This window comes from Martes martes, assembly GCF_963455335.1.
Source record: "Martes martes genome assembly, chromosome: 6".
NCBI classification, from domain to species: domain Eukaryota; kingdom Metazoa; phylum Chordata; class Mammalia; order Carnivora; family Mustelidae; genus Martes; species Martes martes.
Window position 1 is genome coordinate 98,935,183 of NC_137893.1, and position 15,168 is coordinate 98,950,350.

The 15,168-nt window shown below is 38.1% G+C and overlaps 1 protein-coding gene across 1 annotated transcript in view; it reads left to right on the plus strand.

Moving 5' to 3' along the window:
- Positions 1 to 15,168, plus strand: part of LRRC1 (leucine rich repeat containing 1) — a 128,778-nt gene that overhangs the window by 37,116 nt on the left and 76,494 nt on the right. The window contains exon 2 of the mRNA XM_080806523.1: positions 13,298 to 13,415. Within this exon, the coding sequence (XP_080662649.1) occupies positions 13,298 to 13,415 (118 nt within the window). The remainder of the gene's footprint in view (positions 1 to 13,297; positions 13,416 to 15,168) is intronic.

Here is a 15,168-nt window from a genome sequence, read left to right on the forward strand (position 1 = left end):
CAGACCTTGGCAATTATAAATAATACTGTAATAAACAAACATAGGGATACATATATTTTTTCAAATTAATGTTTTCGTTTTCTTTGGGTAAATACCCAGTAGTAGGATTGCCGCATCATATGGTATTTATATTTTTAATTTATCGAGGCACCTCCGTGCAGTGGCTGCAGCAATTTACAATCCAGCAGCAGAACACAAAGGTTCCTTTTTTTACCCCCACATCCTTACCCACACTTGTTGCTTCTTGTCTTCTTGATACTAGCCATCCTGACTGGTGTGGGGTGATATCTCATTGTGGTTTGGTGACCAGTGATGTTGAGCATCTTGTCATGTGACTGTTGGCCACCTGGATGTCTTTTTTGGGAAAATTTGTCTGTATGCAGGTCCTCTGCCCATTTTTCAATCAGATTTTTCAATCAGTTGAGTTGTATAAGTTCTTTATATGTTTTGTATATCAATCCTTTATCAGATACATTTTTGCAAACATCTTTTTCCATTCAGTAGGTTGCCTTTTTATTTTGTTGATGATTTCCTTTGCTGTGCAGAAGCTTTTTATTTTGGTATAGTTCCAGTAGAGAAACAAGATTTTTAATGGTCATATAATAGTTTATTGCTTGAATCTACCATCCTATGTTTAATTCTTCCCCTGTAGCATTTCATGTTGATCCTTTTTCCCCACTTTGTCATATTTGACCCTTCTCTGTGCTGTGCTGGCCCTGCTCAATCCAAGTCTTGTCAAGTCTCCATCTGTGCCATCAGCATGTCCTTCCATGTCCTTGGCTTGTCCCCTCACTCAGGTTCTCAGTAAAGTAATGCTGCTCTGATTTATGCTACTTATAGTATATGTGCTGCTGAAGCAAGTACCTAATTCATCTTCATTTTGATAGAAGTTTTTCCTCTTTAAACCCTTGCAAATACCTCTGCCAGCCTTATCTACTCTTCTGGTCATAGCATAATAAATAAAACATTCCTGGCTTCATGATTTTCAAGGTGATTCACACCTGAGCTATTTTAATTGTTGGGGGTGGGTATTATGGTGTTATGAATATCCTTAGGGCACTCATAACCTTTGTTAGGGTTCATTAATGGTTATAGCTTGATGATGTGTGAAAGCACCTCAAAAACATGCAAATATGTTAACAAATGGGAGAACACAAAATTATTGGTGGAGCCCAGAAGACAGAAAAATTGGAAAGAGAAATATTTTAAGCAAAGTAAATGTAAACATCTTTATTGTAAATGTTCAAGTATACATGCTAGCACTCAGTGGGAAACTGATTTCCTTCTCTGAAATTTGATTTACCTGTGACCTTTAAGGGCCACGTAAGAACAAGAGCCCACATTCTTTTCTTTGTTGTAGAAAGAAAGGGTGTCTGTGCTGCTGAATTGTGAACCAGTTAAAAATATTTGTATTTTAAAACAGGAGACTTTTCTCCTGTGATATGTTTCATTTATTTGGACAAATAAGTGGGCACGGAAATAGATTTCTTCCTGCTTTAGATTATAGAGGAAGTGGTTAGGTTTTTTTTTTTGTTTGTTTGTTTGTTTTATTAAACATTTCTACTTCTTTTTTTTTTTTTTAGATTATTTATTTATTTATTTGACAGAGAGAGAGAGAGAGAGAGAGATCGCAAGTAGGCAGAGAGGCAGACAGAGAGAAAGGGGGAAGCAGGCTTCCTGCTGAGCATAGAGCCCGATGTGGGGCTCGATGTGGGGCTCGATGTGGGGCTCGATGTGGGGCTCCATCCCAGGACCCTGGGATCATGACCTGAGCCGAAGGCAGAGGCTTAACCCACTGAGCCACCCAGGCGCCTCTAGGAAGTGGTTAGTTTTATTGAGGAGTTAAACCTTTATCTCATTTCGTATTTAGTATCTGTGACCTGGCCCATGTAATAGTGCATGGATAGAAGCTTTCAATTTTGTGAATCAGTGTTTCAAATTCTTACGTATTTGTGACTCTCTTTTGAATACCCTTGTAAGTTTATCTGAAAATGGTTAAAAAAAAATTGGATTGCCAGTTGAACAGTGTTGTTAGTGTTTTTTTAATTTCACCAGACAGTGTTGTTAGTGTTTTTTGAATTTCACCCTGGAGCTGGGTGATACCTTCCTCTGTGCCCCCAAACTGGGCCAAGCCTTTTTTTCTTTCTATGCTCTTTTGCTATATCATATTATAAACTTGTTTCAGATTTCTGTCTCCTGCTTTCCATGTCTTTGTCAGCCTGCCCCTTGCCTCAGTCTTTATCTGCAGTTACTTGCCCTGCCCATGATCCAAGAAGTGGATTCATTTTCTCATCTGTCCAGATTGCTTTCCTTTTATGTCTCCTCTTTTGGCCCAGATCTCATGGGCAGCAACACCACTTATTTGCTCTTACATGCTGCTGTCATTAGCGTGCTCTTTCCTTTCCCTTTCAACTCATTCATCAAGATGAAATACAGCATTGGCGCAGTTTAACTCCTTACCCTTTTCCAAGCCTGAACGGTCCTTTCCCCTGGCTTTGTTTTACTTAGCTAATGAAAATATAGTTTCCCCAAATGTTTTTTGTCAGTTACCTGCGCATTTTAATTAGCAGTAATTGGGCCTCAGATAAACCTCATTGGCTCTGATACTGCCACTGTGCAAAGCTACATGAGCATTTTATTTGCTCTATGAGCCTCCAATGTGATCGTGCTTTAGAATTTTCCTTAAAGAATGTTATTGACTGACAGTAGCAGCAGTGCTAGGGAAGCCACTGAATGGGGTGGAAACCTCAGTTTTCTTTTCTTTTTTTTTTTTTTAAATATCCTCTTGCTTTTGTAGCCAGATAACAAGTATGCCTTATTATGCAAAATGTTTCTTATGTTTCCAATCAGAGATTCATGATACGTGTTTGCATATTTTTTTTAAAAGATTTTATTTATTTATTTGACAGATGGAGATCACAGAGAGGCAGGCAGAGAGAGAGGAGGAAGCAGGCTCCCCGCTGAGCAGAGAGCCCGATGCGGGGCTCGATCCTAGGACCCTGGTATCATGACCTGAGCCGAAGGCAGAGGCTTTAACCCACTGAGCCACCCAGGCGCCCCTAAACCTCAGTTTTCTTATTTGTTAAGTGGTGATCAAAAACTTCGCCTCCTTGGTCCCTGTAGGGATTCAACTACATAAGGTATCCTGGTGCCCCTTGCTTAGTCTTTTATCACCAAAAGGGATTCCTTCTTCATTGATGCCTGCCAGTCCTGTGCATGGTTGGACATCTTTATTGGGCTATGACTCATACGCTGTACGGTGTACCCATTTAAAGTGCATGATGCTGTGGTTTTTAGTATATGCAGAGTTGTGCAGCCATTACCACAATTAATTTTAGAATGTCCTCGTCGCCCCATACCCATTAGCAGTCATTTTCTGTTTGGTAGGCAACCACTAATCTACTTTTTGTAATTTTATGCATTTTTAACCTCATGCTTGTTGTGTTGTGTGCTAATAGGATTTTCATTTTTCTCAAGGTACACTGAAGGTATTTTGAAAAGCAATCTTATAATTTTTAGAACTAAAAAAAGCCCTTCAACCATTTTCTGCCCCCCGCCCCCTTTTTTTTAAACAAGGGAACAAAGTGATTCACCTGGGGACGTTCCCATTCCATAGCTCTTTACCAAAACACACACGCGCGCGCGCACACACACACACACACACACACACAGTCTTGTTAATGCTTCTTTGATCAGTAGTTCTCCTTCTTGAGTGTCTGCTACAACTCTTTCAAATTCAGATCCAAGATGTAAAATATGATTATTTGAACTCTCTGCTTCAGACGGCCGATTCTGTCACTATTCTGTGAATATTTCTTGGGTTTCTTCCTTTACCTGTAACTTTCTCATGACTCAAAAATCTTGGCCAAAGTTTGTGCAATATATTGTTCTATTTTCTGTTTAAATTTTCTTTAAACAGTCGTTACTCTGTGATCCAGCATAGAAGTTTCTAGGATAATCTATCCAGTTTTTATGTTTTTCTGTGACATCCCTGAGGCTCCTACTCATTTTATGCTGGACCATTTCATCTACCAGTTTTCTCCCATCATGCCTCTTTTCACTGTGATTTTTACTGCTTCTTTGATCTACCAGTACAAATTCTCCAGCCCCCTGAATGTGGCAGAAATGACAGCATGCATATTTCAAGGCTCCAAGAGTCCTTGCAGCCTCTTCTTTTGCCACTTTTGAGTTCTGCTTGGAGAGCGTCATGTAGAGAAGCCACTGTATCATAAGGGAGAGGGGCAGAGGCCATGTGGAGAACAGAGGTGCTCTGGCTAACAACTGGTACTAATTGTCAGGCCAGGGTGGATCTTCCAGCCTTTCTGACCTTCCAGCCGATGGTAATGGTTGCATGAGTGAGCTCGGATGAAAGCAGCAGAGGAACTGCCCAGCCAACCTACAGAATATGAGAAATTTAAAAAAAAAAAAAAATGTCATTTTAGAATTTGTGATAGTTTGTTATGCAGCAGAAGTTAACTGGTACATATAGGTACCAGCATGGTGGCAACATTGAGATGATTAAAGAATATAATCCCTATAAAGTCCTTAGTTTACGGCCAAGCACAGAGGCCTTAACAGAGGCCAGTCGCTGTATCATTTTGGCTGTAGCATGATCATTACTCCTGTTGCTTTGGTCGCTATGGTCGTTTTCTTTCTCCTCTTCTCCAGGTATAATGTCATTCCTTTTCATTATCATTCACTGTGATGAGCTAAAGAATTGGATGTCCTTGGTGCTAATTGTCTAGTATTTTCCTTCCTGATTAGTAAATAGTTTAAAACTTTCAGAACTGTTCCTACTATGAAATAAAACAAATATATAGCAAAGTACACAAGGTGTAAATATAACTTAAAACAAATTATGGAATGAATTCTTGTAACTGTCACTCAGGTTAAGACATTTAACATTGCTTGGACTCCAAAAGTCCATTACTTGTTCTTCCTGGTCACAGTCTTCTCCCTTATACCTACAGGTAGCCACTACCACTACCCCAATTTCACAGAAATCACTTCTTGGCTTTTCTTTATAGGTTTTACCACCTCTGTGTGCATTTCCAAACAAAGTAGTTTAGTTTTCAGCTTTATATATATTGTGTATGTGTGTGTCTATACACATACATGCATTTTTTTGGTGAAAACTTCATTTGCTGAATATTATTTCTAAGACTCCTTCCTATAATGACTAGCAGTAAATAAGCTTTCATTTCGAATGCTATGTAGAATTTCATTTTAAGAATATACCTCTCTGGGGGCACCTGGGTGGCTCAGTGGGTTAAAGCCTCTGCCTTTGGCTTGGGTCATGATCCCAGCATCTTCGAGTCCCGCATTGTGCTCTCTGCTCTGCGGGGAGCCTACTTCCCCCTCTCTGTCTGCCTGCCTCTCTGCCTACTTGTGATCTCTGTCCGTCAAAAAAAAAAAAAAAGAAAGAAAGAATATACTGCTCTGTTAGATCTAGTATCAATGAGTATTTGAGTTATTTATAGTTTTGCGCAATTACAAATAATTCTGTCAAGCACATTCTTGTCACATAAAAAAGTGACTATCACTTCTTTGAGGTATTCTGAAATAACATATGTGAGAATCAAAAAAAAAATAAGGTGTATACCTAGGAATAGAACTTCCGGGTAATGAAGTTATAGTCACTTTTTTATAAATTTCACAGAAAAGAACAAATGATATACAGTGGACCCTTGAATAACATGGTAATGGATTAGGGCTGCCACCCCTCACCCCCAAGGACAGTCAGAAATCTGCATATAACTTTGGCTCCTCCAAAACTTAACTACTAATAGCCTACTATTGACAGGAAGACTTACCTATAATATAAATAATAGATTACCACCTATTTTGTATGTTCTATGTATTTCACACTGTATTCTTAGAATAAAGTAAACTAGAGAAGATGTTAGGAAAATCATAAGAGAAAATACATTTATAGTGGTATACCATATTTATTGAAAAATGCAGTTCAAACCTGTGTTGTTTAAGGGTTACCTCTATTCTGTAACAGGAGTTAATCTCTCTCAAGATTAGAACCATTGGTTTACCATAGCTTTGTCCAAAAAGGTAGTTCGGGTCAAAGGGTACAGGAGTAGGAATGTGATGAGAGTTACGTAGAATGAAAAGGGATGACCATTTAGTTGAAGCGTTCGAATGCATCCAGAAGGGAAATCTGTGAGTCATTTTGATGTCATTATAGCTGGAGTCAAACAATTTTTCAGGAGTTTAATAACATTCTTTATGCTATTGTCCTCTAGGTGAATCTGTAACAATGAATTATGTTTTCTTTACTCTGAGGATAAGTTTGGGCAATAGGGGGATAATTGACTCATCCTTGGCCATGTAGTAATTTAAAAGGACATAGCTCTTTTAGGACCGAGATCTCCTATGTCCCTTTCTTTTTTTAATTTCTGTTTAAATTCAGTATAGTTAATATATAGCGTATTATTCGTTCCAGGGGTAGAATTTAGTGATTCATCAGTTGCATATAAACCCAGTACTCAGTACGTCAAGTACTCTCCTTAGTGCCCATCACCCAATTACCCTATCCCCCCACCCACCTCCCTTCTAGTTTGTTTCCTAGAGTTAAGAGTCTCTTATGGTTTGCTTCCCTCTCTGTTTTTATCTTATTTTATTTTTCCTTTCCTTCCCGTTTTGTTTTGTTTCTTAAATTCACATACGAGTGAAATCATATGGTATTTGTCTTTCTCTGACTGATTTTGCTTAGCATAATACCCTCTAGTTCCATCCATGTCATTGCAAATGGCAAGATTTCATTCTTGATGGCTCATATTCCACTGTATTTCTCATATATATATACACACACACACACACATATATATACATATACACACACATATATATATCAACAGATGAATGGATAAAGAAGTATATATGTATATATGTATCCATTTATCCATTCATCTTTATCCATTCATCTGTTGACAGAGAGATCTGGGCTCTTTCCATATTTTGGCTCTTGTGGACATTGCTGCTATAAACATTGGGGATGCAGGTGTCCCTTCGAATCACTGTGTTTGTATCCTCTGGGTAAATACCTGGTAGTGAAATTGCTGGGCCATATAGTAGCTCTATTTTTAACTCTTTGAGGAACCTCTATACTGTTTTCCAGAGTGACTGCACCAGCTTGCAATCCCACCAACAGTGTAGGGGGGTTCCCCTTTCTCCACATCTTTGCCAGCATCTGTTGTTTTCTGAGTTGTTAATTTTAGCCATTCTGACTGGTGTGAGGTGGTGTCTCATTGTGGTTTTGATTTGTATTTCCCTGATGCCAAGGGATATGGAGCATTTTTTCATGTGTCTGTTGGCCATTTGGAAATCTTTGGAGAAATGTCTGTTCATGTCTTCTGCCCATTTCTTGACTGGATTTTTGTTCTTTGGGTGTTGAGTTTGATAAGTTCTTTATAGATTTTGGATACTAACCCTTTATCTGGTATGTCATTTGCAAATATCCTTCTCCCATTCCATAGGTTGCCTTTCAGTTTTTATTGATTATTTCCTTGGCTGTGCAGAAACTTTTTATCTTGATGAAATCCCAGTAGTTCATTTTTGCTTTTGTTTCCCTTGCCTTTGGAGACAGTGTCTAAGAAGAAGTTGCTGTGGCCAAGGTCATAGAGGTTGCTGCCTGTGTTCTCTTGAAGATTTTATTAGATTCCTGTCTCACAGTTAGACCTTTCATCCATTTTGAGTTTATTTTTGTGTATGGTGTAAGAAAGTGGTCCAGTTTCATTCTTCTTCATGTGGCTATCCAGTTTTCCCAGTACCATTTGTTGAAGAGACTATCTTTTTTTCTAGTGGATATCCTTTCCTGCATTTTCAAAGATTAGGTGACCATAGAGTTGAGGGTCCATTTCTGGGCTCTCTGTTCTGTTCCATTGATCTATGTGTCTGTTTTTGTGCCAGCACCATACTGTCTTGATGACAGCTTTGTAATAGAGCTTGAAGTCCGGAATTGTGATGCCACCAGCTTTGGTTTTCTTTTACGACATTCCTTTGGCTATTCAGAATCTTTTCTGGTTTCACACACATTTCAAGATTATTTGTTCCAGCTCTGTAAAAAAGTTGATGGTATTTTGATAGGGATTGCATTGATTGTATAGATTGTTTTGGGTAGCATAGACATTTTAACAGTATTTATTCTTCCAGTCATGAGCAAGGAATATTTTTCTGCTTCTTTATGTCTTCCTCAATTTCTTTCATGAGTGTTTCAATAGTTTTCTGAGTACAGATCCTTTACTAACCTCTTTGGTTAGATTTATTCCTAGGCATCTTGTGGTTTTTGGTGCAGTTGTAAATGGAATTGATTCTTTGATTTCTCTTTCTTCAGCTTCATTGTTAGTGTATAGAAATGCAGCTGACTTCTGTGCATTGATTTTTATCCTGCCATACTGTTGAATTCCTATATCAGTTCTAGCAATTTTTTGGTGAGTCTTTTGAGTTTTCTACATACATTATCATGTCATCTGTGAAGAGTAAAATTTTGACTTCTTTGCCAATTTGGGTGCCTTTTCTTTCTTTCTGTTGTCTGATTGCTGAGGCTAGGACATCTTGTACTGTGTGGAACAACAGTGGTGAGAGTGGACATCCTTTGTGTTCCTGACTTAGAAAAAGCTCTCTGTTTTTCGCCATTGAGAATGATACTAAATTTCATGTATGGCCTTTAGGATGTTGAGCTATGTTCCCTCTAAACCTACTTTGTTGTGGGTTTTTATCAAGAATGGATACTGTACCTTGTCACATACTTTTTCTGCATCTTTTGAGAGGGTCACATGTTTCTTATCCTTTCTTTTATTAATGTGACTTATGACATTGATTGATTTGTGAATGTTGAACCACCCCTGTAGCCCAGGAGTACTCCTTTGTCCCTTTCTAAGAAGAAGGAGGTCACCAACAGTCTACCTAAAGAGAGGGAAAAAGAATCTTGTCAGAAATGTGTACTGGGAAAAGGAAACGAGCTGTACAGCAAAATTAAAGACTCTGCATCTACTAAAAGCAAGGGTGGCTATAAGAAGGCTGTGGTGTGGCCTAACGAGCCAAGGCTGTTTGGGTTCCTTTGCATGTAATTGTACTCAGTGTCCTCTAAAGTGGGCCAGTGTGCTATAATCAAACATGGTATAGTTGAAGAATGGTGTCTGTGTATTGCGTCACATGATCACTCTGCGCTGTGGCACCCTGCCAAGACAGCTACGTGAATTGTTCTTCCTGTGCCCTGGCTAATGTCAAAGAGGAGGCAGAAGGGCTTAGATCTTGTTGGATTTTTTTCACCCTATCTGAGGACATTGAAAACCTGAGGATTTCATAAAGTCTCAGAGACATTGTGTCCGTCTTGTAAGAAAGTAGTTATAAAACATTTGGATGGTGAATTAAGATCCCATCAGGGCAATGAGGGAAAGACTTAGGAAATACTGTTTTCATTTTGGGAACCTGTCAGATAGGGTCATTTTATGTCTGGTATGTGCTTCCCAAGTTGAAGAAAGTAGTGTTTGTGACAGTCTCTTTGAGGGTGCTTTTAACATGCAAAATAAAACTTTAATTTGCCTGCTGTTATGATTTCTACTGGCTATGAGCATTTGTATGCTGTTGGTGCCACAGTCGTAAAACGTAATTATTATTCACTGCAGATCGAAGTACCTTAGTGACTTGATTTCTTGGATTATTTCTGAATGGTTCCTGAATGTATGGAATTGGTGATGGTTTTGTCCTGTTGCTATTATATCTTTCCTGGAAAATAAAGTGAGGTTTTCATGCTTGAGTAAACACATTGATGCATTATGAAACTGTCAGCCTCTTTGAACAATTGGCATAAGCTCAATTATTCAAATATGTGACTCTTTTGAATGGCTTTTGTGTCAGCTAATGCTTTCGTACAACCAGCATCAAGAAATTTCAATACCTTTCTTAAGAAATTAAATCTCAACTGTATGATTAAAGAAATCTAAGGGATTAGTCCTTTCATGGAGCACTTTCATTATCATATACAGCTAATTGGTAGCATTCGTTTTCTGAGATTCATCATTTTATTTAAAAATATCTTTCTTTTTTGTTAAAAAATAATTTAAAGTTGTTTATGCATTTTCCTTATCACCTGAAACCACTTTTTTCTTGTGTTTCCTTCCTGTCAACATGCACACATGCTTTTTTACATAATATACCTGCATTTTTGTCTTTTTAAAATTATATTTGCATTGTAAATCTTTTTCAAGTTATGTGGTCTTCATAGTAATAATTTTTGTCACTTAGTCAGTATTGAATTATTTAATAACATGCTAATCATTTCCCTTCTTTGATATGTGTGTTTTCTAGTTCTTCATTTTTGTTGATAATGCAAAGACATCTTGTGCATTATAGCTTGTTTTTCTTATTTTCAATTATATTACAAGGACAGATGTTTAAAGTATCGTTACAATGTCAGTGAACTTGAAAACTTATGTTCCATGTATTGCCTTACTGCTTCCCAAGTGTTAGTGTCTTCTTTTTGATTATAGAAGTAAAAAGTCTCTTTTACCAAAAAAAAAAAAAAAACCCAAAACTGACATTTATTAAATGTTAGCATCTTTCAGAATTATTCATTTGGAGCAGCGTATAATCTTACAGAGACTTTTTCCTTTGTAAATTTAATTTCTGTTTTTAGCGAAGTAATATATGCAAATTACTTTTTTTTTTAATCCTATAAGCCTCGTAGAGTGACAGGGAAGAAAAGTAGCCTCTTGCCTTCCCTGTCCCCACTCCTTTCTGGCTCTTGAGAACCCCCAGCTCTAAGCTGTTTCTACTGTTGTATGCCCCCTCATTGCTAAGCTTGCTAATTTTAGTTTGATTTTTTTTTCACTTTGTAGTTATCTTTTAATTTCTTTCTATAGAAAATGAGACTTTAATACTTATGATTTCTTCTCCATCCTCTCAATATTGATGTAACACCAATTTTGTTTTTATCAATATGTAGCTATTAAAACATTACAACTAAGTATTTTTCATAACCAGGTCTTAAATTTATATTGTGAATATGTCTTCTCATACTTTATATTTTTCCTGAAATTAATAACTCCTACCTTTTTTGCTTACTTTGTTTCTAATTTATCAATAAACAAATCTTCTTGATACTTTCAAACACATCAGATAATCCCAAAGATGTGTGTTTTGCCCCCAATAATCTTTCCTCTGGGAGCCTCCCTGTTTGCAGTGTGGATTGGTCCCTCCCAGGGCCTGCTACTCAGGCAACATCTTGGAAGTCCCTTCACTGTTCTATCCTGGGAATTTCTTTTGTCTCTGTTTTGTTGATTCTCTGATTGCTGGATATCAGATCCTCCTCCTTTGAGATTTATGCTCACATTTAATGGATTCCTGAGGGTGCAAGGAAGATACATTGTTTTAAAACCATGCATGTCTAAAAATGTCTTTATTTTGTTGTCATACTTGATTGGTGGTTTTGTTGGGTATGTAATTTTAGGTTGGAAATAATGTTTTCTTGGAATTTTGAAGGCATTGCTCCAAGGCCTTCTGACTTTCAAGGCTGCTGTGGAGCCCAGCACCTTTCTGATTCCCAGTTCTTCATTATGACCCCCCACCCGACCCCTCTGGTCTCTGGAAGCTTTGGAATCTTCTTATTTCTGGTATTCTGAATTGTTCTATTTCTTGGTATTCTTACATGTCTCTATCATTAATTTTATTGGCCATGTGGTGGACTTTTCCAAACCAGAAAATGCATGTTTTGAAGTCCCCTGTGCTCTGTTTTTGGAATACCTGTTAGTTGGATGTCATACCTTGTGGACCAATCTCATGCTTTTTTCTCTCCCATATCTCTGTCTTGTAGTCTTTTTATCCTACTTTCTGAGGGATTTTGTTAATTTTATTTTTCACCTCTTTTATTGGATTCTTTTTTAATGCTACAGTTTTTTTTTTTTTTTTAATTTCCAAAAGCTTATTACTTTGAAGCTTCCTTTTTATGGTATCATGTTGCTTCATTTTCTCTTATTTCTCTGAGGGTGCTACTTACATTTTTTAGTTGATGAAGTTTTTTGTTTTTGTTTTTGTTTTTTGCCTCCCACATCCTATTTCTTTCATATTTGTAGGGACACGGATACTCTCATGCATGTTAGGGGCTTTTCCTCAAGTGTCTTTCCTCAAGTGTTGGCTTTGATTAAATGAAATATCCAGACACTTGAAAGGGTTGGTGGGGGCGTGGAGATGGTTGGAAGCTCTGTGTGCATGTGTGAGGCTTATAACCTGGGACTTCGCTCTACTATAATTGATATCTACAGGGTCTGTTCTCATGCCTGGGAACTTGGCTGTGGGAAGAGGGTGGGATCTCACTGATCGGGCTTTGACTCAGTCCCCCTATTTTTAGTAGGAGGCCTCATCCCTGCCCTCAGCTGTCCTTTAGAGTCAACTCTCCTAGAAAGGAAATTGCCATTCTCCTGCTTGGCTACGCAGGGTAGAGAAGAAGAAGTTGGGGACCCAACTGTTCTTTATATAAATTTTCAACCAGTTCTTCCTTCTCGGAGGTCACCTGGACCCAATTTCCTATTGACTTCTCACTCCACAGGCTTGAATTTCAGCTTTGTTTGGATTCTTTTGTTCCCATTTGTTCATCTGTTTTCTGGCTTCGAGGATTTTGTGGCGTGTCTGGTGTACTTCTTGTCTCCTCTCATTTTTAATTGTCTTCATGCATTTATTTCATATTTTTATATTTTATTCATTTCTGTATTAATTCTTTTAGTGTCGTTTTAGTACACTTTTAAAAGGTGTGGGGAAAAAGGCATGTGCTCAGTGTGCCACGGTTAATGGAAGTATCCAGTGCAGGCTCTGCTTTAGATTGGTCAAAAACAATTTTTTTCCCTTTACACATTTGTGGGGCATTTATATATTTTCTGATGCACAGTAATTCCTATTAAAATATCTTCTAAAAATATTTTCTAATTTTTACATTTGTTTATTTAACACTGCAGATTTATTATCTGTTTCTAGAAGTAGAAAATGTGACCACCCACTGGATAGTTTAAAGGAGTAATTACCATTTTCATTGAGGTACTTACTCATTTTTAAAAAACTTATGAGATAATTGTCGATTGATAGGAAGTTGCAAAAATAGCACAGAGATGTCCTTTGTGCCCAGTTTATCCCAGTGGTAGTATCTTTACATGACTGTTACAATATCAAAATCAGGAAATTGATATTGGTACAATCCTCACTAGTTTTTAAAGACATTCTTTTACATTTCATATTGGGCAGAAAGTTTACATTGCAAATATATATGAGACCCATGTGAAATTATTTTCTCTTTCAGCAATTTTTCCAGCTAGTCAAATTACGAAAGCTTGGACTTAGTGATAATGAAATTCAGCGGCTCCCTCCAGAAATAGCAAACTTCATGCAGCTGGTGGAACTTGATGTGTCTCGAAATGGTAAGAAAAAGATTCCACTTGAATTGTCCATTTGTCTCTCTTGGTGCTGGGCATGATTTTGAGTAAATATAGCTGGTTGAATGCTGTTGGACATGCTTTTTCTGATGGATTTGGGAAAACTATGTTTAAATTTGGGGATGAAATTAATGGCATTATTGAATGGTTTAGTCAGCTTGTGGGTATTTACCAGAGGTATTTCATAACACAGTTTTTAGGTGATGATTTTCTCAAAATAGGTTCAGTCTGATTCAGAGAGTTGGAGAGGGGACTGGTAGATGATATAACCCAACCACCTCATTTTACTAAACATGACATTGAGAGCTGTTGGTGTGGTCATTTGTCCAGTGCTCAGAGGCTGCTGAGGTGTGAGGGTCAGCCGTCCTGGGGGAGTTTGGTTCCTCTGGCTGTGGCTCAGTGGCCTGGTACATGCCTGTGAGAATTTGTCTCCCTATAGTGAACAGAGCAGCTTGTTGTCCGGGCCTCTCTGTCAGTTTAATTATTTCTAATTGTGCCACTGGTGGTTCTGCCCACTTGAGTTTGTGTGCTGTATTTGTGAGTTTATTTTGATTTCCAGATTTCACGAAAATGAAGTGCTTCCTTTTTTACTTGAACATTCTACTGGGTTTATAGTCTGTTTAGCCTTTCACTTTTGAATGGGTACCCTGGTTTAACCTCGTGTATTATAGCCCCAATAGCACTCCTAGAGTGGACTGGTACCCCTGGTACCCCTGCCTGTCACGGCATTCATGATTAATTATTTTAAGTTAAAATGGCAGCTCCCAGTGGTCCTGTCTTTAGTGATAGAGTTTGGTTCTCACAAAGACTGGTATAATTTCCTCGGGATAGGCCCCAGTGTGCTGTGAATTATTTATAGAAATGATGATCCTTTTCCTTCTCTCTCATATTACATACCTGTTTCATGTTTTGTTTTTGCTTCCCTACAAAAATCTACAAGTTTCTTCTCAGTGAATCTCAGGTCTGGATCTTTCATTCTCATGTCTTCCACAGAAACTGCAAGGCTCAGATAGGGATTTTTTTTTGGTGGGTCACTGTTCTAAGACAGCAGTGATAATCAGTACTTGATAGAAAATGTGCTGAAGGAAAATTTATTTTACCTCCTACTTCTTTTTTTAAGATTTTATTTATTTATTTGACAGAGATCACATGTAGGCGGAGAGAGAGAGAGGAAAGCAGGCTCCCTGCAGAGCAGAGAGCCCGATGCGGGGCTCAATCCCAGGACCCTGGGATCATGACCTGAGCCGAAGGCAGAGGCTTTAACCCACTGAACCACCCAGGTGCCCCTACCTTGTACTTTTAACAGCTGTGAAATTTCTGTCATCTACCAGATCCCACTGGAATTGGAATTGGAGATGGTCTGTAGGCCAGGCTATATGTTCTTGACATAGGATCTACTTTTATCTTTCTTGAGAATTATTTCTTAGTTTGAAGGTAATGGTAAAAGTAAAAAAAATATATTTTTTTCAATGAAAAATAAATTCACTTATTTAGTGCGTTTTGGAGTGGCTTATTTGGTTGCAGAGGACCCAGATCTGCTTAGGTAGAGGGTATTGATTTTAAGGATGGAGGTGGAGCTAACATTCCAGAAGCATTGGCCTGGAGCTGACATCTGACCACCTTTGGAGTTTCATGGCCTCTCTCTGTCTTGCAGTGTGTCTGCTTCTGCTGGTCTGTGCTCTGTTCTTCCTTCCTGGGTGATCTGCTCTCTTGAAACTGGCCTCTCCAGGCCCAAATG